Raw genomic sequence first — 25,828 nt, forward strand, 5'->3', positions numbered from 1 at the left:
TGCAACTGAGTCACTTCAATCTCCACCTCCATTGTCACATGGATTTCTGTTCGTCTCTGTGTCCCATCCCCTTCTGATGAGGGCACCAGTCACTGGGTGTAGGGCCCACCCGACCCAATCTAGTATAAGCTCATTTTAACTTAAATTATATCTGTAAAGACCCTATTCCCAAATAAGATCACATTCGGAGGTTCCAAATGGGCACGAATCCTGGGGGGACACTATTCAGCCCTAATATTACATCTATCATCATGAAAACACCAGGGAAGACTGCCCAAGCCAGCCATCCCCAAGAGAGAGAAATGCAGCACTTTAGAAATACCTGAAAACTTGCCAGAGAAAAGATAACTAGCAAGTGAAAGCAAGAAGGCAGTTCCGGGTATCAATAAAAGAACTTGTTTCAGATAAGAGCAAAAAACTTCACTCAGATTTTAAACACATTAAAACAAGGAGCTTACAACTACATGGCCCCAATTACGAAGAGATAGCCCTAAAACACCATTTCTATCCCCCAGCTGTGAAGAGTCGACGGAACTTCCACCTTAGAGCCGACAGACACTGGTGTATACTACCTTCTTGTATGTGCACAGGTTGCTCATACCCTCAGGAAAGAAATACAGAAGCAGAAGTATTAGCCTAACTCTCTGAACACTAAAAAAAAAAAAAAAAAAGCAGAAGACACACAGAAAGAAACCCTGGAAAGCTGGTGCTTAAAAAGGTAACTCACCAATTCTGAATGATGTGTTATTTTGCAAACATACAAGATTTTTAAGATTTTTTTTCTTATTAGAGAAGTTATATGTACTATCTCTGTATAGATCCTTTTAAGAAGATGAAACTATCGGAGAAAAAAATACTGAGAAAAGATAGCAAGAGTTGAGTTTCCTTTCCAATTGAACACATCTGTACCCTGATGTGTACACCTGACACTCTTCCACAACATAAGATATTCTGTACACTATCATACAGACCAAGTGTGAAAGAATCCATTCTCTGTAAACCAGGAGGTATAGGAAGTTCGAAGATTTGCAATTCAGCACATTTTGTAAGGTTTTTGGCACATAAGGGTTATTTTTAAAGAGGGAAAAAAAGCCTGTCCTCTCCCTACCCCCAAACACAGCTGAGCTGATTCAGCACAAATCTCCCCCTAAAATAAAATCCTAGTTTGCAGAGAATAAGCATGGAAAGTTCCAGCCCCAAGGACGCCATTTCAGAAACCTAGCCAAAAAGATCAGGAGTGGGTGGCTTAAGAGAGACTGACCACAAATCATGTTCCAAACGTAAGAACTATCACCAGAAAACTGCGAGCAACTTGGGAGTCCAGGGAAGAAAGTCTTTAATAATAAGCAATGTAATATACGAGTATTACCCAGAGATATGAGAATCTCGAGGATTCTGGTAGCTAGTGAATCATTTCCCACAGGTGAGAATACAGAAATTTCCAGGAATGCAGTTGAAGGTTTTAGTTCCTTCATTTAACTTAGAGACGCTTTCTGAAGAGGATATTACAATATACATCATACAAATACTACACTCCACCAAGGAGCAATGTGCTCAGCTCAACACCCTGATGGCCCCTAAGGCACAGAGGCACTTCTCACAATCTGCAGATAAAACATTCAAGAGCTCATTACCAAAAGAGCATTTAGGTGGCAGCAGGTAGAAAGCTACCTTGCCCAGAACAGCCAAATTTCCAGAAACCGACAATTCTACAGTTTTGTTAATTACCTTCATCAGACAAAGGAACTAATGAGTCAAGGCTCATTCCCCAAACCCACAGGATAAAGGGCATCTAGACTCCTGGTCTCCAGTGCATACTGACATGCTGCCTTCATGTCTAAGTGCGAGAAGTCTTACTAGAAAAAAAGCATGGTCAGAAATTACGAGTCATTCAAAACATCTCCTGATTTGGTGAAAATCTACAGTCATTTATCCAAAAAATTTACAGCCACGTTGATGGTAACAGCTGGCACAGAGACGGTAAGGACAAGCAACGTTGTATAAACCTGTCAATTTAAATCACAATGCATTCACAACCTTAGGGCCTGTTTTGATCATTAATGTAAAGGACTTTTCCATAGCGTGAGTGAATCAAATTAATACAAAGTGGGAAAATGTGGAGATGACAAAGGGAATGTTTATAAAAACCAAACTAAAATACAACAGAGGTAATTAAGAACAAAAATCCCCAGACTGCCAGCTTTGCACTTAACACAGCTGATTAAGTAACACACTGTAAGAGACAGAACTTGTAAGAGTTTTTAAGGAAAAGGAGAGCGCTGTTAAATAGCCAGCAAGGAGAGAAGGAGATCCGCCTCAAGAAAGCTCTGAGCCCTTGAAGAGCTTGCACAGGCTGAGTGAAAAACCGCTTCTGCTAAGGAATGTCACTCCAAGTACCTTCCAAGAGCTGTCCTTGCACAGGGAAATGAGCACTGAGAGGGCTCCTCAACCCCTCCCTGGCTCTAGGCCAAGATAAAAAAGCAACCTGACCTTTCCTTTCTCCCAGATGCCCCCAAGTCACACCTATGCCAAGAGATGGAAGAGAAAAGGAAATCAAGCTTCAACGCAGGCTTAGCAATGTTACCCATGACCTCACACTGTGTAACTAGCAGAAGAACATGTAACCTGACACAGGTTTCTCTGAAGAACAATTTGGTGAAACATCACTTCACAGGGACATCTCAAAGACTAATGAGATCATGTCTACAGGGCTGAAGGCATTCCGAGGGCTAATCTATGGTACTCTTACCACCTGCTGATATCTGTAGACCAGGATAATACAGCTAAAGAGAATCAACTTCTTGTAGCATGTAAGGTATACGCCATATACAAGAACTGACATCACCCCCAAAAAGGACCGTGACCCTGGCTATCTCTATTAAACCACACAACATGGAATTGGGCCTTTCTAGATGGCCTTTAATTTAGCATAGCAGCTAAATGCATAACACCTAGATAAAATACTTTATTTCTATGCGCTTCAGTTTCTTTACCTGTAAAAAGGTAAATACATACATACATACATCTTGGGATAGAGATGAAAATTAAGTAAAATTAAATAAAAGTGAAAATATTCAATGCTTACCACGAAGAGACAACTCAATAAATGACAGCCCTGACCTTGTTACACTCAAATGAGCATTATGTAAAATGTCTTAAGAAGTCTGGCTAGTTCACAGTACAAATTGGAATGGCACGAAAATCATACAGAGGTGTTCACCAAATCGCAAATGAGCCACAGCTTCTATAGTTGGCATCCCAAGGAAACAAGGCTATTAACAGTGGTTGGGTCACCAACCAGTTCTTAAAGCATGTTAACCCAGGATAGAGGGGAGGTCATTTACATATAATATCAACCATTTCCAGATTGACTTGAGAGTCCAGACATGAAGAGACAATCTCCTGATACTTCTTCCATATCTGGCTAACCCTAGGCAAATCAGGTAGGGCCTATTTCTAGCTCCCTTAATATATTCTTATCTGGGTCCACACAGCCTTCATCGCAGTGCTCCCATTTTCCCCTAAAGTTAATTAATTTAGAAGAAATTTATTGAGTACCTACTGTGTATCACAAACTGTATATACTGATGCGCCCTGGGGTGGTGAGCAAAACAGATGTGGGCCCCAGTTGGCCTAATATAATGAATCTGATGACAGAGAGATTAACACAAAATCACTCAAATACATTAAGATGTGAAAAATTTTGTACAAATTATTGGAAGGGGGGTTGTTCAGGGACAACTTCCCCCAGGAAGTCATGTTTAAACTGAATCTGAAGGATAAGTGTTATGATAAATAAGGGGACAGGAGGACAAAGAGTACTCCAAACAGAAGAAACTGCAAGTGCAGAAGCCCTGAGGTGAGAGCATAATGCATTCCAGAACCCTAAAGGCAGCCAGAAAGGTGGCAGGAGGTGGATGAGAGAAGGGGTAGGGGCCTTTTTTCTGGGAAGTAGGCTGGAACCAGATTATTCTGGACCTTGTAGGCCACAGGAAGCAATGGGAAGCCGAAAGTCTGTCACTGGTGAAGTTCCCTTTAGCTGCAGGTGGAGAACAGACTGGAGTGGTAAAGAATGGCTGCAGGGTCCGGGAGTCTCAGTGAGAGGGGGTCTGAGACAAGGCAGTAGCAGCACGATGGTAGGAAGAGGAAACACGCACATCTACACAGCAGGAGTTGGTGAAGGACTGGAATGGGGGGTTATGGAAGAGGGGGTGGCAAAGAGGTCTCTGACAGCAACAAAAAGGCATTATTTCCAGAACACTGAGTGAGTCCAGAGTTTATGAGAGAATACCATGAGTTTGGTTTTGAACATGATGGATTTATGAATCCTGGTGCACAGGAAGATCATTTCCATCTGCCCCAAAGAGCTCCATGCCCCCAAAGTACAAACTTCAGGAAAGAAAGGTTTCCAAAAGAGAAGAAGCATCTAATGCAATATGAATTTGAAATAACTGCCAGTATTATTTATAGCCCAATAACTCCCCAAATGTCTGCATTTATCAAGAAAAACGCTCAATTTTAAGTGCCTAAAAAAGAGTCAGCCTAGTTCATAGAACAAATTTTGATGGCATGAAAACCAAAGTTGGCCGTTAGTTTACAAATGAGCTTCATCTCCAAAATCTGCTTATTCAACAAACACTGGCAAAAACATTTAGGGAGCACAGACATATTTCTGGGCCAAGGATTCTGGAGACAGGAGAAGCCTGGACTGAGCAGACAGTGCCAGGGCCGAGGCTTCTATGCACTCTTGCTTCTTGCAATTCCGTCTCTTCCACACATCCATTTTTTGACCCCTCAATTGTCCAAGCAAGTTACAAGTCTGTACACAACAGTTCCCATGGTGATGGAAATTGTACAGTTAAGAGACAGGAGTTGAGTGATTCATACATCATTTGTAAATACTGTATTACATGGATTTAAAATACTTTGAGATTCTACTTTAGAGATTCTATGAGACAGCTGGAGAAAATTCCCAGCGAAGATCCCAGTAATTATTACCTTCTTTCACTGAGAACAAAATGATTTAGGCACACAAACTCTTCCTGTCGATGGGCTGACCTCTAAGCATTAAGAAAAAAGTATATACACGGAAAGACATTGCTCCTGCTACTAGCAGAGGACGGTTGCCCTGATTATTCTAGGACATCAATCTCACCATCTTATACACACCTAGGATGTCATGCCACAAAACTAAAAGAATTGTGGAAGTTACCATGGATTCCATTTCTCCACTATGTTAGGGCCATGAAGAACCCCAGAAGAAATTAGCAAGACAGTTCTTCACCAGGCATATTCCTTAGTCAAGATTTTAGTGAAAGCACAGATGGCAGATGGTAAACAGAGGATGGGGAGGGAATTCTACCAGGCAGTATGGCAATTCAGACAGCTTCTGAAACACTTCCAAGATACACACGTATTCTTCCATGTCTTCCTCAAACCAGAGAACACACACACAAACATACATTTAACACAACACATATACACTTTACACATACACAAACTGCATGAGACGACACTCATTTTGCGGAAGCTGGAAACTTGATGCCACATCTAACCAGATACCACTCAAATCTGTGCAATGGGATGATGGCGGTCAAAATAGTTGCACATTGATTCACATCTCTTGACCTCAGGGCCAGTTTAAAAAAAAAAAAGTAACTGCTAGATTCTATAAAAAAGCAGCACTATTAAACAAAACAACACAACTTACCTGACTGGCATCTGGAAAAACATGAAGGGTTAGTATCATTCTAGATTCTTATAAAAATCCCATGAGAGAGGGAAGGCAAATAATACTCCCAGTTCCCAAGTGATGAAACCAAGGCTCAGAGAGGTGCATGGTTTCTTTAATTAAGGCACTTAGCCAGAATAAATCCTGGGAGTGAGTCAAAGTGAATTTCCGTAACTGAAATGGAGACCGTTGAATCTAACAAAGCACCTTACCAGTTTACCTTCAATCTTATTTTTCTACATTCTAGAAACTCCTCAAAACTGTCAAATTATAGACTCTCTGGGATGGTCAAATAACAGTCTGGGCAGAGAAGATGATTTTACCTCCATTATCTTGCTTAAGCTGTGACAGGCTGCCCTAATCAGCTTTCGTGCACAGAGGCACATAGGCACACATGCTCCCTCTCGGTGCCTCTTAATCACCACGTGCCATGCTGAACAGCTGCAGAGGTCTGAAGGGAATTGGCAGAAATGTGCAATGATGTGCTAGCCACCCCCCTGAGGCAGCAACTGCCCTGCCTGCTCCCAGACTCGAGAGAAAACTTGGGTGTTCGCTGTCGCAGCTGATGGGCCCAGAAGACAGGCAAGTGGTTTCAGGTGGTGAGTCAGGAAAAGCAGTTTGCATCAAGAATGTTCCAGCCCAGCAGAGCTGAGCAGCATCCTACTCCCCCTGCAGGGATACAGTATTCATCATTCATACAATGTCACCGTGGGGGACAAAACGTGGGCTCAGCACAAATTGAATCCAATCAACTCTTATGCAGAAGAACCAGTAAACAAGGCTTCTCCCACCAAGAAGGAACCTAATTGCTTAAGAACTGCCACCATATCTGACACTTGAGGTCAGTCCTTCTAACCTAAGACAGAGGTCTTTACAAAGGGCTGGCACATACGGCTTGAGAGCAGAACCCTGGGCTACCCTCCCGGGACCACTCAGCAGCAGCTACAATAAGCTGTGATCTACATTCCCAGGGATGAAACAGAAACAGGTGAAGGCAACATTCAAAGAAGCCAGGTGGATGCCGGAACACACCGCACGCAAACAGCTGCGCAGGAATCAAGCAAGAGCTGCCCCCACCCCCACTCCCCTCAGGTTCATTTTGGATGGATTTCCACAGAAATCCACACTTTTGAGGGAATTCCTTGTTTGCGTTTATGCTATTGTTTATGAGCCAGCAAATGAGCGACAGGATATAAATTTGGTGAAATAGAGATGTCGACATTAAATCAGATAACAGGAGATCTAGAAATTGAAAGAGGCTTAAAGCCATCATTCACACTACACTTCATGAATGAATACAGCATTGTCAAGTTTTATACAATGACAAATGAGCCTATTCTCTGAAGGAACCTGAGGAGATTGAACACTCATTTTAGGGAATCCAGTTTAAGTTTCTCTACTTCAAAATTAGCAATTTCATCCCGTAACAACTTTAAAAATCTCTTTGCTATAATTTATATTTCTAGTGACTATGGTATATAATAAAACTGGTTATGTTTATGATAGACTACTTTGGCATTAGTTCAAAAGCCAGAGCCTTATGAAACCTGTCACATCATTAAAAATCGGCATTTCGGCAGAGAATGCTAATGTGGCATTAATGTGTGTTAAGGACAGACACAGAGCAGAACGGCCTTATCTTTCTCAAGATATGAGAAAAATCGACCCAAAACAAGGTATTTTCCCAGAAGAATTCTCAAAGTACAGAAAAGGCAAATCACAGTCCCTCCCTGAAAACAGATTTCTATCAACCACATCAAAGGAACTACACCACTCATTTCCTTTGTTTGTGCAGAACACAGACACCTGCCCAGGATATTTAGGGTAGGGAGGTCAGGGAAAATAGGGAATGCTCAGAGGCTCATTCTCAGCCTCCCCAAATGGCAAGCTCTGCAGCTGGTCACAGAATATATACTCTAAGAACATAAGGAAATGCACTCTTGGGGCCTCTGAGCTGTTGCACCAGACCAGAGAGTCAATGTGCTGCACCACAGGTTTCCACAGGAACTCCTGGGAAAGCACACAATCCTTCCCCAGCAAGGCTGCCCTAGCACTTGCCGTGGAAGCTACAGGAAGCACGACAAGCTGAAGAAGTGATGGTGGCATATGCACCACAGTGCATTTCAGTAAGCATGCTCCCGTTCCAGGAGAGCCCCTCTCCTCAACAGCCAATCTATTCCTCAGAAGTAAGGGAGGCAGAAAAAACCGGCAACCTTCCTTCAATAGCCTATCCCACAGTACCGACTTTTAATGGAGGTGGCTGAAGAGAACAAGGGAGCCAAGTAAATGAAGCTCGGGGCAATATGCAATTATTGAAACTGGAATTGAGCCTGGACCCTGGAAGGAACATGCTGTGAGAGCTTTGGCAATCACACCATGGTCAGGGCCTCAATTTTAAATCTCTCCCACGGGATACCACTTCCTGAGACACAGGCACACCTTTCTTCATATCAAAGTAATTCCACTTGACTTGGCGGAGGGGTGTCATCTGGTTTCTGAGATTCAATCACAAGGGCCAAGCTTAAAATGATCCCCAACCATTTGCAAATATGTTTCTGTCATCATCTACCTTTTTCCCAATAAGCTTCTTTCGAAGAAATTCCCGGGCTTCAAACATGTAGGGAATGTCATATAGGGGACGTAGTTTCTTGTTCTTATCCTAAAAGAAAAACAAAATATCATATCAGAAATGAAAAACAAACATCAAAAAAAAAAAAAAATACCCGCAAATGAACACAGCCAATAAAACAAAAACCAAAATACTAGAATACATCTGAAAATATGCTACCTCCCAGTATCACAGATACTAAGTGCCAATACACAGTAAATGATTAATAGATTTTTGGATGAAATGCTTTACAGGGAATAATATTATCTTTTTCACATAACAGACTCAAAAATAAGTAATAAAATGTTTGTAATATCCAAACTGGAAACAACCAAATGTTCGTCAACGAGGAAAAGACCTATATAAACTGTGGTAGAGAAGAAGCTCAGTATGTATTAGGGCCCTTCAAATATTTGTAGATACACTATGAATCTAGTTCTATTATTCTGTAAGCCACTATTAAGCACCGGCCAACTCTTAGCCCCACACGAAGCTCTCTGTAAATATATGTTATAATCCTGGATTCAAAATTCTTGCGACCTAACAGAGTAATACAAGAAAAGCTATGACATGGCAACAGATATGAAATGGCAACACAAAGCAGTTTTGAGTAAGTGCTAAATTGTGTGATACAGACTAGGGACTAAGTGCTATCAGAGTTCAGGGAAGTGGAAAGAAAGAAGTAATCAGGAAATGTTTCACTGACAAGGTGACATGGTTTCATTGACTTAATATCAGTTTATAGGATAAGAAAAAACTAGAAAGAAAATTAGAGTTGAAAAAACAGAACAAGCTAAAGGAGGCAGGAATAAATAGTGTTTCAATACAACATGCACACACATGAACATCAACATACGCAATTCTTTCGTTATCTCACAGGTCCCAGACTTCTCCCCAAAGAGGTTACTGTTCTAAGCAATGTAACTTTGAGAATATGGGAGAAGGTTCTAGAGGAACTTGACAAAGAGGGGATGGATAGGAACTAAAGTAACAGGAGAAGCACTTGAAGAAATGAATGAACAGAGAGGCGCCTGGGTGGCTCAGTCGGTTAAACATCTGCCTTTAGCTCAGGTCATGATCCCACGGTCCTGGGATCAAGCACTGCACTGGGCTCTCTGCTCAGCTGGAGGTCTGCTTCTCCCTCTCCCTGCTTGTGTCCCCTCTCTCTAATAAATAAAATCTTAAAAAAAAAAAAAAAAGAAAGAAACTAACGAACAGAATGGATAGAGGGGATAAAAGAAGAAGAATCCAATATTCTAACTCATGGTGACACTCACATGAAGTCAATAGAAGTTTGCCTTTTGATGGGGGGGTGTGGAGGGCTGGAGGATGTTACAAGAAATAGGGAGATGTTGGCTACATTGCTAGGTCTGATTAATGTCTCTCCCCAGCTGAGCCCCTAAGTTCTACAAGAACAGAGATCCTGTCCATTTCTGTTATTCTGTGACCCTGGAAACAAGTAGAGTGCCTCCACTCATAGTACATGGTCAAATAATAGTTGGATGAACTAACTACAGAAGAAATATGCAAAATGACATATATGCAGAAACCAAGTATGCTAGAAGAATAGGACTACGTAGATAGATTTTAGAATCCCTAGGACCCAGATCATACGGGAAGAAAAATTCACAAATAAGAAAATCAAGGACTAACTAATCCAGAGGTGTGCGGCTGCTTACCCATCCTGTACACTTAGCCCACCTGGCCTCACCTTTTTAATCCACTCTATACCAAAAGAGGTTTTCTTAAATAGCCAACTACTCCTAAATAAAAAACCTTTATCATTTTTAATACCCCATATTTAAACTAATCCTAAGGACAATATTGAAGTCAAGGGAATTGAAATAGGTGTTTCCTCCTATACCCTAACCAAGCCTTGGTGCCCAGAACACATCATTTAAACAATTCATTGACATCACCAAGAAAATCTCTATGAGAATGCACAGAATTAAGTTTGAGCTCCACATTGATCAACCAACTGCCTTCTAGCTCCTCTGGTTAAAACAACAGTAACAACAAGGTGGCGGCAGCATTCCAGCGCTCAGTGCTCTTCTTGGAAGTTAAGGAGGCATGTTCAGAAAGGAAGGCGAGCTCCTGTTCCTTCTTGGATGTGTAGGACTCCACATGCTCTCACTGGGGACAACGTGGATGATCACACTTGGATCAGATTCCTAGGGTGTCATGATCACTGTCTAATAAGTGAGGGATGGCCCTAAACACAAAGTTTTTTTTGCAAGAAAAAAAAAAAAGAGGAAAACAGGATACATGAGGGTTGCTGGGGTAGAGGGAGTTCTGCGTTAACACAAGGGCAAATAGCCAAGGGCAAATATACAGGCAGCCAAATCAAAATAGTGAGTCTGAGGAGCTAAGTATAATATATAAGCCACAAAACAGAGTTTATGATGACAGTCAATGATACAGTAAGAATGTTTGCTAGACAGAAGAGTCTAGGTGCCAATAATGAACAGGATTTTTAATAAAGACAAAATCAACGGTTATCCGAATCAGCCCTTGGGAATAAAGAAGTGCCAATGTTTATATTCACCATGCAATGGAGGATAATCTATTTGCAGAGAGTAGCTGCGTAATTAATTACACAAGCCTAAGTGAACAACATTATAAAAAGCTAAGTGAACAAAATATTGACATTTACCTTGCATAGCCTCATGATTTATCACAGAACCTGAATGTGTGAACCTTCCCCTACTTATTCTGAAACATCACAGAGATCACAAGGCAGTATGACTTGACTGGACTCCGAGACAATGAATGAAAGCTAAGAAATAATAGTTTCAACAAATATTCAAATGAAGATCATGAGATGAGGTACACCTAAATGAGTGAAAATGACTATCTGAACAAGAAAGACACGCAACAGAACTGGCCCAAGCCAAAATGCTCTCAGAAGAATGAAAGAAAATAGACAGTATATCAACAAACATCCCAATAAAAAACTGGGCAACTTCAGAGTCCGATTATATGTCTCTCAGGAAGCTAGGAAAGAACTAGTAGCACAAGCAGAAAACAAGGTACCACAAGTGAAAACAAAATGATCTTGTTACTCTAACCCTTCGGAGCTAGTAGCTATTGACATCTGCAAACATCTTACAAGAGAGATATTAGAAGTCCCTAGGAAACCACAAAATAAAAGCAATTCCTCCAAATTACCAGGTACATAAAAGCCTTTGAAATCTCTAAGAGGCAATTGAGGTATGGAATGCATTCTGAGAAAACAGGACTTTAGCGGAATCTTGCCTGCTAAAAAGGACTGTCTAGTTTAGATTCTAATTTACACAGAAATAATTTTTAAAAAATAAAAATAGAAGAGAATGCTTGCTTTATCTGGTGGGCAGATAATACAAAAACCAATACGTGCTGTAATCACTATTCATCCTAAGAAATGACGTTGTATGTAGGCCCTGCAATGACTCACACATTAGAGATGACTTCAATTATCTGTACCTCTCACTGGTTTGGAGAGGGAGGCCCAACACCCACATCTCAGCATCTAAAGACCCACTTGGCATTTTTACAGCAAGTTATATTTGGCTGGTTGCCAAAATGCAGTTGCTGTTCAATGCTCACTTGGAGGTAATGGATGAAACCTCCAATCAAGGCCTTACATTCAACCTCCTAGTTTTGGGTCTCAACCTCAAGCCAAATTTTATCTAGCACCTCCTATAGTGCAAAAATTATAGTAAAAAAAATCTAATGCCCTAGAGATACTGCAGGATTTCTTAAACAAGGCTTGAAACAAACCACGGGGCAAAAAAAAAAGTAATTGTGGTTCCACTAAAATTAGAGCAGTTCTTTACTGAAAAGACTTCATGAACACAGTTGACAGGTCAAAGTAGGTTTAGCAGCTAATGACTGAAACAGATACGGAAAAAGCCGAGGAGGAAGACAGGCAGCTGGTGCACAGGACTATAGCTGTCATGTGACCAGGGTAGGCCTTATGGGGCACATTAGAGTTTGACAAAGACTTAAGGAAGGTATGGGATAGAGCCATCTGGAGAAGGGCAGGGAGAGTGGCCAGTGCAAAGACCCTGTGTTAGGAGCATGCCTGGTGGGTTCGAGGAGGAGCAAAGACACCACTGTAGCCACAACAGTGTGCACAAGGGGAGAGAAAAAGGAGATGAAGACACAGATCTGACTTAATATTTGAAAAAATTACTTTGGCCACTTTTTTGGTAACAAACACTATGGAAAGGAAACAGTAGAGCAAAGGGAGACCAAGGAGGAGACTATGCCAATGATCTGGGCAGGAAACGGCGGTAGATTACATCAAGGAGGCAGCAGAGAGGGAGGTAAGAAGTGGTCAGGATCGGGAAATATTCTGACAGACAGACGGCATGAGAGGTGTGGAAGAAAGGGAGGAGCCAAGGATGACTGCGAGGGTTTTTATCTGAGCAAAAGGACAGAGGGGTGGAGTCACCAGAGGAAATGGCCAGGAGTTCAGTTCCGGGAATGCTACACTTCCAAGCAGGCACTCTGGGTAGACAAGGGTGGAGCTGGGAGGAAGGCTCTGACCTGGTGATAAACCAGTTGCGGGCATGTAGGTGGTGTTAAAGTTAGGAGTCTGAAAAGGACTGAGGACCAGGCCAAAGGAGAATGAGAAGGAGCACTCAGGGAGCTGAGAAAGAGGACACTACCAGAATGTCAGTCCCTGGGAGCCAAGGAAAGAAAGTGAATTGAGAAGGAAGGAATGACCAACAGTGTTAAGTGCAGCAAGGCAGGGGAGAGCAGGACTATGATTTGCATGGTGGATTAAGCTAAGTGAATGTCATCAGTAACTGGACAAGGAGAGTTCTGGGGCAGTATCAAGGGCAGACGCTGTCAGGAACCAGGAATGGGAAGCGAAACCCTGGAAACAGCAAGCACATGCAATGCTTCCGAAGGCTGTACCACAAAGGAATACAGGGATTATGTGGCAGCTGGCAGAGGAAGCAGGCGAAGAGAAAGCACTTCTGTTTTTCATTGTAGAGGGGAGAAATGACAGGCGATGGTCCAGTGGAGAGCAAACAAGGGACAATGTAGAAGAGAAGACAGGACTTCCAAGGCAATGTCCTTGAATAGGCAAGACAAGAGTGGCTTGACACAGAGCCACAATTCATCATCAGGTACATGTATGCAGCTACTATCAGGAGGCAGATGTGGTGTAAGAGTCACTGGAAGTTCTGATTAGATCTGCTCTGCAAAGAAAGGAAGAACTCTAGCATATCACTAAGAAAAGAGAGGAAACAATCCAACGGGAGAATTGGCAAAAGGTATAAACAGACATGTCACTACAAAACTCCAAATGGACATTAAGTATAGGAAAAAAACAAATTTTAACCAATAATCAAGCAAATGTGAATTGAGATACTACAGGACATCCATTATACTGGCAAAAACATTTAAGGTGAGAATGTGGGGCAATGGGAGTGTCCTCTAACCAGAGATGGGGAGTAAAACATGGCTCAACTACTGGAGCATCTTGACAGAGTGCTACTTACCATCATCTGGTTAAATCCCTGTAATTAAGAAATTCTACTGAAAGGCAGGTATGTACCCTAGAAAAGACTCATATGTGCAAGACAAATGTAACAACATTCACACTAACGCTTATGGTACAACCCTAGAGTAGAAAACTACAGAGCAGTTAAGCTAAATTAGAGCAACCCAAATGAAAAAATATTGAGCAGAATAAACAAGTTGTAGAATGATCTGGTAAAATCCCACATACAGACTAAAAACACATGCAACATTATTCATAGAGCTATACAGGCAGCAAAAGTACAAAAATGCAAAGAAATGAAAGACAATGGGTACTGATGTGGGATGGGTAGTGGGAAAAAGAGAAAATAAGCAAGGGGAAAGAAAGAGGTTTGAGGATGAGTATATGAGACACCCAGCTTTCTCTGTGAGGTTTTCAGTCTTTGAAAGAAAGAGAAAAAGAAGATCTGAAGAACAGGTGGTATAATACCAAGGCTGAAAAAAGAATGTTTGTTAATTTCTATAATATTGGAATGTTTTTTAAGCGAAAAATGTTCAGGGATAGAAAACTCCAAACCTTGTTTGGTCAACATTTTCCCTTTGCTCACAATATTTTACTGCAGAGAAATAAAATATGAAACAATGGGTCATTCTTTTCCTCATAAAAAATGCATTAAATTCCATTTTTTCCCTCCAAAAAAAAAAAAAAAGATGTTCATAGATGTATCCTTCCATGAGGCAGAATGGAATAATTTAACTACAAATATACTCTCAAATAACCAGGGTCAAAAATAAGTTTGATTTTTTATTTTTAATAGGAGACTTGAACTATAATAATATTAATTAAAGTAGCCAAGCAGAATTGTACTCTATCAAGATCTTAAAACTGACCGTTGCACTAAAATAAGAACACATGATCAGATTAAAATGGATAAAATTTCCAACAGTAAATAATGGCCCGGTCCCAGCTGCCCTGCCACACACACCATTTCAATAAACAAAGGCCGCTATTTCCATTTGAATTATAGACTGAACACGGGAACATTACCACATGCCCTGGGCATATTTACAATCAAGAACCTTTCAATTCCCTTGGCAGCCCAGAGACAGAATCCACAGGGGCATCCACTATTTTATGGTCCTTAGCACACAGAGTAGCATATTTTTAATAAAGGTGGTCAGCTAACTAGAAAGCTATAGTCAGCACCTGGGGAAAGGTTCAAAATTGTAAGTGGCTTGCCCAAGTAGAAGTCAGCTTGTATCACTCTATCTAAAGGAACATACACAGTAAGTGCGTATACCCGAACGTTTCTCCAAGAGTTGTTTCACAGAAAAAAGACGCTCATTTCCCAATTAGCTCCATTTCATTCTGCCCATCAAAGTATCTCTCAAAGGTAAACACAGTCTATTAAAGAGAAACGATCTGTGTAAGTCCCAAATTCACAACGCAATACATTTCATACATATCTCCAGGAAGCAAAGAGGGAATGGTAAACAATAGAAACTTAAATTGCGGAGGGAAGGAAATGATTATAAAAAATTCACAGGTATAAGACTGGAAGGGGCTAGTCTTTCAACCCCATGATTATGCCTCTGAAGTGTTTCATTGCTTCTATAGGTCCCTCAAATTTCTAAATTTTTCTGACAACCTATTTGATCTTGCTGATTCCATGTTTAAGGATCTGATAACGTGTATGAAAAACACTGGAATTTAAGGTTTAATAATCAATGCTATTATTAGTAATGAGGTTCAAGCTGAAGAAGTCTGAGAGAACAGTAGAAACAGGAAGGTCATTTTTGACCTTATCCCTAAACTTCTCCCCTCCAACAGGTCATAAAACCTCATGGGAGAGATGCCCTCCCTATATCTGGAGGAAGGAAAAGAACATCCTTATTTCCAAGGGAAAGATAACACTGCAAAGAATCCAAACCAACAGGCCTTGACACTTTCCTCATACTCTTTCACCTATTGTATTTCTACCCGGCAGTCCACTCTTCATTGACCTAACATAAAAACACTCAGGTCTGTTTCTTAGAGTCTTTATTTTCTTATGAAAGCTCCCATGTCACATAAAACTTACATTAAATAAATCTGCAGGTTTTTCTCCTGTTAATCTGTCTTTGTCAGTTTAATTTCTGGACCCATGCAGGGACCCTATGGGGGAAGGAAAACTTCCCTCCCCTATAGTAACAACCCTATCACCCTACAACAACAACCCTATCAAGCACGCTGAGTGCTGACAGCAATGCTACCTGGATCGTGGTGGCAAGGATTATGATTCCAATTTTACAGCAAGGAAAGGAAATGTTCCTGGCTCATGTAACACGTAAGAGTAGAGCTGGGGTTCTGGACCCAGCTATCTCAGAGGCCTATGCCCACTGCTGGTGGGTGGGACACTATACTCTGGGCTTGTTATTTCCAAAAAGCAATCATTGCCTGTCAGCAGTTGTCACATTTTGGTGTGCCTAAGAATCACTGGAGAGCTTGTAAACATGCAGACTGCCAGGCCCACATCAGATATTGTGATTCGGTAAGTCTGGTGTGTGATTTCCATAATTCTGTATTTTTAACAAGTAGCAAGGAGGTCTGTGGGCCACACCTTGAAAAATGATGCCGTATATATTGAGTGCCTAGCCCCACTTAAAACAATGGCAAGAAAAGGGAGGTTCAAAGGTTTTAAGAAGTCAGAAAGCAATACTGAAGTGCTTAATGTCAAATGGTTAAACAAAAATAAACAAGTAAATAACTGGGGAGTTCAAGTGTATCTCTATATATGTAGCTGGAGGTAACTCGACATTCTCCTTAAACTTCTATATAGATGAGACGGCTTAAGACATTCTAGTAATGGTGACAAAACAAGATTTTCAAATATTCCTCAAGTCCACCTATAAGAAGACCGAACGTGGAATCTGAGAATCAAGAGAGAAAACCAACCTGCCCATAGGTAGGGAACGGCAAAAGTAGGCATATCCTCTCTCCTGTCTGCCCCTGTCCTCAGATATACAGTGGTCTAGACCTAGACTAGCCACGGTGACAACAGAAAAGAGGAAGTGACAAGTCCCCAAAACAGGCCCAGTTACAACCTGGCAAGGTGCCAGGAAAACTGCTTCACGGTTTATCCAAACAGGGAAAGCAGCAGAGCAAATTTAGGCAGCCTCGTGTCCTTGAAGGGACTCGCCCGTCATCTGCAGTGCAAGGCATATGATTATGTTCCACAGGAACTTGCACATCCCAAAATTAAAGTACCATTTTCAAGACCATCATGAAAGGGGAAAAAAACGTCTCTGGAGACTGCTCTTCTACTCAATTACATTAGCCAACTATGAGCATTTTCAGAAGTACTTGCTATTTATTGCTCAGATGCAGTAGGGCTGAGGGAGGGAAAGGAGGGGAAAGAGGCCAAATATCAGGTCTCTTCCCCCCAAGACCCTGTCAAGGCTTAAAGAATAAATACTTTAAAGGCTCTAAGGGCTCCAAAACCATGATCCAAGCAGCAAACCAAATGGGGTCCCTTCACTCAGCTGCAAATACTTCTGCAGGCAGAGGAGGGAGTGAAATAAAAGAGCAGCACTACCCCTCACAGACCTCAAGCCTCAAGAATGCCAAAGCTCGGAAGTGAGAAGCTGCGCGATCCACAGCAAAGCTGCTCCCGGGCCCAGGGAGAAAACTGAAAACAAAAGAGACTCTGGAGTCCTGCCCCGTCGTCTTCTCCCTGCATAGGGACAGCTTCCAACAAGTAAGAGGGCAAAATCTTTTCCCCCACTCACCAACTGCTCTTAAAATAGAAGTCTGCTCCAAGGGGGAACTAAGTCTGAACTATTCCTTTCCTACAGGAATAGTGAGGTTTCTGCCCATAAGACTGGGATAATGAGACAGAAAGGGCACTGGATCCTTGAAGAGAACAAAGCTCAAGTTCACTACTCCTGAAGTCATAGACGAAAGAGATGCCCTGGACCTTGAAATCAAACGCTCCTCACGCACGTGATGGCAACAAATGATCAAGAGTGAGTACGCAGCTTGCCGCTGATCAATAGAATAAGAGCCTGGGCTCTAATCGATGATTCTGGCACCAGCAGCTCCTGGCTGCTCACGTGCCTCAGTTTCTTCCCAAGAATCAGCAATTTAAAGAATTACCTGGCATTATACAAGTGAAAAGAGTGAGAAGCAGGCAAAATTATTTCAAAACCCTGTAAATATCATAAAAGGGTTAGATATACTAGTACAAATTAAGGCAACTCCAAGTTCACATTCAAGGAACATTTCAGGTAATATAAACTCCACGGGAAAACCAAATCTACACTTTCAGTGTTACGAAGAAGCAAAGCTACTTAGCTGAGTTAAGTTTTACAACATCTAACGTGGATGTTAACAAGAGCTAAAATGTCAAGAGACGGAAGAGATAAGCCAAAGTTACAGCACTAATCACTTTCTGCCTTGCGTTACTGTAATTTAATTACTCCATATAGGTCTTATCTTCCCTACCAGACCACACAAGGGAAGATCACCGGGAGAGAAAAAAGATCGTTATATTGCCCAGAAAGTGCCTAGCATAGTGCCATATTCCTAGAAAATGCAACATACTGAGAAAACAAAATGAGGAAAACAAAAAGTCCTATCTAAAAGATTTTTTATTTTTTTATTTTTATTTTTTAAAGATTTTATTTATTTATTCGACAGAGAGAGAGACAGCCAGCAAGAGAGGGAACACAAGCACGGGGAGTGGGAGAGGGAGAAGCAGGCTCCCAGCGGAGGAGCCTGATGTGTGGCTCAATCCCAGAACACCGGGATCACGCCCTGAGCCGAAGGCAGACGCTTAACGACTGAGCCACCCAGGCACCCCTAAAAGATTTATTTTTTAAAACTCAAACTGTAGGGGCGCCTGGGTGGCACAGCAGTTAAGCGTCTGCCTTCGGCTCAGGGCGTGATCCCGGCGTTCTGGGATCGAGCCCCACATCAGGCTCCTCTGCTATGAGCCTGCTTCTTCCTCTCCCACTCCCCCTGCTTGTGTTCCCTCTCTCGCTGGCTGTCTCTCTCTCTGTCGAATAAATAAATAAAATCTTTAAAAAAAATAAAAAATAAAAAAATAAAACTCAAACTGTACTTCTTGTGATCATAGGAATAAATGGAACTGGTTAATAAATATCGAAGTGAATTGAAAGGGGGGTGAGGGGAGACAATATTGTTGTAGGTTCATACCATTGTTATTAGCAGAGTCACTGAATGAATGCCCCTCATACAACACTACGTGAAGGTAAACTATTTCTAATGTCTCTACCTTCTGGCTAGTATTACCAAGTAAGATGTTATACTAAACAAATGATATTACTGAATACCGATTAAAAAGATTCCAGGCGGAGCGCCTGGGTGGCACAGCAGTTAAGCGTCTGCCTTGGGCTCAGGGCGTGATCCCGGCGTTGTGGGATCGAGCCCCACATCAGGCTCCTCTGCTATGAGCCTGCTTCTTCCTCTCCCACTCCCCCTGCTTGTGTTCCCTCTCTCGCTGGCTGTCTCTATCTCTGTCAAATAAATAAATAAAATCTTTAAAAAAAAAAATAAAAAAGATTCCAGGCTAGATATCTCACTGTACCAAACTATAAAATCGAGGCTCTCTGTAAGCGGTGATGCAAAAGTAATACTCTAACTCCAGTGTGTAGTGTCAGAAAAAACAAGTGTACAAAATCCAAATAATTGGTCTGTTCTCTTTTGACCTGGTTGAGAATTTAAAGCAATCTTCTGTTCTCTCTGTAAGTTTGACATAATGAATTCTATTACTTACCATCTTTGAAGAAAAAAAAAAGATCATTAGCTAATGGTTACCAGAAATCCTTAGAAGAGCACATAATACCACTCAGAATTTAAGTAAAGCTGAACTGATATTTTTAAAATATCAAGTGTGACAGTTCAACACTAAAATAAATGATACTAAACTACAATATAAAAGCAGATTTCCTACTGTGGAATTGAAGTACCAGTCCCCACCCCCCCCAACTCATAAATTTGAGATTAAACTTAAGCCTAGACAAGGGCATGTGCTGGGGTGATGTTTCTGGTGGCTAAGATGGAAGAAAAGAGAAGGCCAGGGGAAGACTGCAGGGCCCTTCCTCTGTTCTGGAGACTGATCTGCAACAATCCTAACAGGTGCAGTGTGATGCTGAATGACGCACGCACTCTTCATGTGCTGTTCAAATGAGCAAACGGGGCTGGGAATAAAAAATAATGAGTGACTCTCTAGTAGGGCCTCTTTCTACTGAGCTAGTAGTTCCAAAGATTGATTGCAAACATGAATCAATGTGAACATGGGAAATCCCTTCACTGGAAAGAACACAAAAAGTCTGCAAATAAGAAACCAGAGTTTAAAAGCGGAAGGGAAAATGGAGCAAGGAGAAAGCATCTTCAAGGACAAAAGCAGGCCTGGAGGTCTGCGAGGTAATGGAAACCAGCAGGGACTGGTATATCACAACTGGCTCTTCCCTTCTGGAACTGCTTTCCTTTTCACTGGAAGCTCATAATTAACCAGTTGGCCCCAAATCATGTTTTCTAGTAATGGAGAAATCTTCTCCCACATTTCTTACCCTTCATCCCCAGGCTAAAAATGGAGAGCCAATGCCCTCAGAAGAGACAACCCCGTTACTTAAAGTACAGGCTACTTGCCAGATGAAACCCATCCAGCACAGTGATGTGCCACAAGCCCTCCCACAGTTCTAGAAGAAGAGGAAGGAAAAGGAGGAAAAGAAAAGAAATCTTACAATAGGAAACCAATTTTCTCTGTAACAGACCGCAGGATCAGGGAAGCCCATTCAGAAGATAATTTTTGTTAGAGAAATGTTTCTTTGTGAATGCCTTTCCTTCTTCACCACATTAAAAAATAATTATTAAAGTTTCTTCCTGGAACAACACAGAAGGGAAAATGATGCTGGATATGACACCATTATTTAGCTGGTGCCAGTGGAACCTTCAATTGAGCCAGATTTCCAGTCAAATTTGTGCAATAAATTGTGATGCATTTCAGAAACCGAGACTGAATTATGTAAGTGCACGGCGTAAGGTCTCCCTTTAGACGCTGAGCTTCTGCCTTGCCAGCTGCGTCACTCCAAGGTCTAAATCAGGCTGCCGGGTCTAGTGCCACGTACTTTATCCACCAAATTCAAAGTACTCTCAGTCTGGGTTTAATTCACTAAAATGAGGCCCATGCCTTCAGGACAGGTATCATTCTAGCCCTACAGAACAAAGAGGACTCTCTCTCACTCTATAGTCTACCTGTCATCAATCAGAAAATGCCAACATTTATCAGGCACTACCACCATGGAGAAACATGGATGAATCAAGTTCCGAGAACCATGAACAGCATGGACATTCAGGTCCAGTGCCCAGCTGGCAAGGCAATTCTTTCTAGAGACATTAAGCCTTGCTCTACCACAAGAAGAGACCTTGACAAGGTTGAATCCAGACTTGCCAGAAGTTGTTCCTGGAAAAGAGACTGTCCTTTCACCCAACCTGGAATAAACACAGTCAGGAAGGGGTTGAGGTTATTCTGTACCAGTCATTTGCACCTAATGCACAAGCATTCTAGTGACCAGATCCCCAGAAGAGTCCGGTGAGGTCAGGACGGCCTGAGTAGGGAGCCTCCCACTCTGAGCTCTGCAACGGTGGTTATCATCCATGGCTGTGTCGTCAGGCTGAGACTGGTGCCTTCGTCACTGAGAATGCAGTTTAAGCTCCTGTTTTATGTAATATCACTCTAAACTCCCTGGTTCTTCTAGCCACAAACAAAACTTTAACTGCGCCTATTTAACAACATTTTTATGTCAATCACATCACCATCCCACTGTGACAACCACACGCTTACTGTTCCTATTGCTGGCCTTCTGACTTAACTCCCTAAGAGAAAGGGATGGCTCCACTCTCAACTTCTCCACACTGTGTTAAAAAGCAAAACGAACATCCCAAACCATGTGAATGCCTACTATGCGCTTGGTACTTTAAAATTTACTTCTAATCCCCACAGCAACCAATTAAGCTGGAATGACTAGCTTTGCTCGAATAAGTTAGATGCCCAGACAAAAAACATGCTCAAGATAACACATGTCCGAGCAGAAGATCCCAAGAAAGATCTGTGTGGCCCCAGAGCCCATACTAGTTTCTCTCTTGCATCTGCCTCAATACTACTGAGGTGGCAAGGACGGACAGATTATCCACAGGCTTTTCACTCTCATCTGGTTACACACCCAACCCCCCACAGACCTGAAAAGGTCAATTAATTTCGGCGTGTACTGCATGCCCAACCAAAGCCACCACCCAGCTCCTGGGAAGCTCGTCGAGATTAAGTAAGTTGGACACAGTATTTGTGCCAGTTATGAAGCTACTGTCACTCAGTTTCAGACTTAACCTTTTTTAAATTTCACTTTGTGATGCTGGGATGGGAAAACTGCCAAGCACATTTCTGCTTTGCCAGCTGGTTCCCTGTTAGGCTCTGCCAGTAGGGGATGTTAGCAGGAGAATGGACAGGAAGAAGGGACAAACTCTTTCCTAGTATTGTCAGCTTCTCCAGAGCTACCCTTCTTCCTCTCAGCAATGGCAGTTTGTTCCAGGAGCAGTAACTGATTCCAGCTTACAGTTTTCCCAACACTCCCAGAAGTCGTCTCATCACACCTCCTCAGATTCTCCGGAACCAATCAACACGCAGCCCCTCCTGGCAGGTCTGGGTCCCAGCTCGATGGTGTTTCTCCTTCAAGCTTGGAGACACAAACATCAGCTCAACAGAGCTCTGTGTCCCCCTACCAATGGGTCCATCCTCCAAATTTCTAAGTTTTCATGTGATCTTATTTGTCCTCCCGACCCCACCAGTGGTAGCTGCATCTTCTAATGAACACCCCCTGTGAACCTTAGGGTTCTCTTTTGCGTTTTTAGTATTCCCATGCCTGATTAATAATTTCTTATATTAAGTTGCATCTGTTAAAATAACTGGTATGGCTTCTGTCTCCTAAAACAGTGGCCAAAAGCCTCCTTGCTATATAACTGGACAAAGAAACATGCAACCACTAGATAGGTCAATACTCTTGATAAGCAACTCTCTCCTCTGAGAGTACTACCTCTTACCCATTCCAGACTACTGGCACCTGACCAGGACCCCTATATCAGAACCATCTATGATGTAAAAATGTGCGCAGAAGATTCAAGAAAAATGGAACAAGTGCACATGAAAAGCTTCCACAGTTAAAACAGATGATGGGAGTGGAGCTCCCGGGTGGCTCAGTTGGTTAAGCGTACGACTCTTGATTTCGGCTCAGATAATGATCTCATGGTCGTGAGATCGAGCTTTGTGCTTAGCACAGAGTCTGCTTGAGATTCTCTCTCTCTCCCTCTGCCACTTCCCCTGCTCCGCTAAGTAAGTAAAATCTTAAAAACAGGTGATGGAGAGAAATGCTTGAAAGATTTAACTGGTTACACAAGTACCACACTAGAGTAAAGAGATTCCCAAGCCAGTATGTGCCTAATCCATGAAGTCAACAAGACATAAAATTTAAACAATGAGAAGATTGTATCCTAAACTTTTTCTACCTGATACATTGTTAAATGCTCTCTTGGATAGTGAATCATTTTGTGATCTTAAAAAGCTCAAGCTACATTCATGGTTTCAAAGCTTGGGATCATGGTAAAGATGGAAAAGTAAAAAGCTTAAATGTTTCAAGGTGGTTACTACCATAAAGAGGAATAGAAATAAAGTGAGGGTTAGTAGGGATGGCCAAATTCATAGGCATCGAACACTAACAACATGTCATTTTTCTACTACAGCAGGATGGAAAAATAACACCAGAGTTGATATTATACAACTTAACATAAAAGGTTACTGAATGGTTTCTAGAAATGTCTCTTATGTCATAAGCTCCCCCCCTCCAGAAAAAAGGAAAGGAAAGGAAAGGAAAGGAAAGGAAAGGAAAGGAAAGGAAAGGAAAGGAAAAAGAAAAGTAGAGCTCAATGGTTACCAGGGACCTGAGCAGAAGGGGAAAAACATGTTTAATGGGTACAGAGCTTCAGTTCTACAAGATAAATCTCTGGAGGTCTGTCTCCCAACAACGGAAATATACTTAACACTTCTGACTTGCACACTTAAAAAATAAGGAAAATGGTAAATTTCAAGTTAGGAGTTATTTTACCACCAGAAAAAAGAAGAGCTCATTCAAAATAAGTCTGATTTCTATAATCCGGGAGAATCATCAGCATGCTATCAAATTCCAAGTTAACATGCGAATTTTCAGATGTAATTCCAGATCTCTGGTTGACAGCATTAAAAAAAGAGATTACTTAGTCACTATTTATGGATATGATCAAACATGCTAGTCCAATTCTCATCCCAACAACTTTATTCCAAACTGTTTCCTTCCTGAACAAGAACAAGAACCAAAATGGAATCTTCTACTCCTCTTTTTATAAGTTCTATCCTATGCCTGGATGTGACTGCTATCTCAGCACTAAAGATCCTGCTTACTAAAATGACAAAAATTCTGCAAGACCATGTTCAAATGCCATCCACCCCAACAGCAAACCTTCTTGGAGGTCTCTAACCAAATGTCGTTTCTCTTCTTGTGAAATATCTCAGCCACACGTAGACTTCTTACATCCCGTAGGTGATTAGAAGCTACTCCAGGTTAAAAACAGCATCATACTCACCTTTTTAACCCAACTGTATCTATTTAATCCTCAGAACAATTCAGCAGAGCAAGCAAATGAGGCTCAGTGTAATTTAGACCCTAGGTCCCACCAGGAGAAAATGGCAGGGGCAAAAGCTGAACTCCGATTCCATAATCCATAGCTACTAGATTTTTCTACAAGGCATTTAAGGACCCTGTGTGCTGCTCCAAAAGCTTAGGGGAGCAGAGAAGGAGACATTTTCCTTCTTTCAACCACTAAGCATTTTGTCCTATAAGAGTAGAGTTGGTGTGCAAAAAGAAAAGAGAAATCACAGTTAGCATGAGCATTCCCTACAAAGCACCCCCCCGCCCCCCACAGAGATGTGTGCAAGGTGACCTCCTCACCCAGAACTCCAGCTCAGCCTCACCACTCGATGACAAGAATGCTGGGTGGCTCCTAACAAATGTTGCTGAATGTGAGAAAACTACCCAGGGTCACTGCTAATGAGAAGCCAGAACATCTTGCCACTTAGCTACAGAATGTTCACCTAATAAATCTTACAGATTTGAACACAACCCAAGACCAGGAGGTTACAGGAAAACAAAACAAAACAAAACAAAACAAAACAAAAATTCAGAAACACCAGCTTAAAAATCCCTATCACCTCCCTCCATACTTCCCAAAAAATGAGGTATAACTCATACAGTTTGTTATCAGTCCTAATCAGAAATAAAAGAAAAGGCTGTAAGTAAAAATAAAACCAAAAAAAAAACACCTAATATTTCCTTCTGAACAGTTCAATTGTAATATATGGTCACTTATGCTCCTGAGGAAATTTCTCTTTTTACCTTGATTTAGCTTTATTGATCTAATTTTAATCAAGGACAAGTGTACAGCAAAGGATGAAGGGTCAGCAACCCAAATGAAATAGAGAAACAAGAGATAAACACTCTAGCTCAGCAAATGGGTCAGCTTGGTAACAGGCCCCAAAGAACTATCATGGCCACATAACAAGGCATTGGGGAAAATCAGTCTGCATACTTTTTTTTTTTTAATTGCAGTCCACGGTATTTCCTTAAGGGCAGAAACTGTCTTTTGTAGGATGGAGTGCTGCCCAGCACAAATGAACCGCAAATGTTAAGGTTATAACTAAGCATGGAAACAATACCATCATGTAGGACAGTCACTATCAAAGTGAGAACTGGAAAACACCCTTGTTTCAGCTGTAAAATATTTCACTTATTTGTCTCACACAAATTAGAATGCAGATTTAATCGAACAGATGAAGGCTCAAGTTTATGCACATATAATTTATGAATTTTTAAAAAAGGTTTGCCAATCGATTTGGGTGTAACTAAGGGTTGTGTTTAAGCTTCTTACCTGA

The 25,828-nt window shown here is 41.6% G+C and overlaps 1 protein-coding gene across 1 annotated transcript in view; it reads right to left on the minus strand.

The window, feature by feature from the left end:
• Positions 1-25,828, minus strand: part of SND1 (staphylococcal nuclease and tudor domain containing 1) — a 407,925-nt gene that overhangs the window by 251,450 nt on the left and 130,647 nt on the right. Inside the window, exon 11 of the mRNA XM_008705837.2 lies at positions 8,301-8,390. Coding sequence (XP_008704059.2) covers positions 8,301-8,390 — 90 coding nt within the window. The remainder of the gene's footprint in view (positions 1-8,300; positions 8,391-25,828) is intronic.

The sequence above is a fragment of the Ursus maritimus genome, unplaced genomic scaffold, assembly GCF_017311325.1.
Source record: "Ursus maritimus isolate PB19 unplaced genomic scaffold, ASM1731132v1 scaffold_3, whole genome shotgun sequence".
Classification (NCBI taxonomy): Eukaryota; Metazoa; Chordata; class Mammalia; order Carnivora; family Ursidae; genus Ursus; species Ursus maritimus.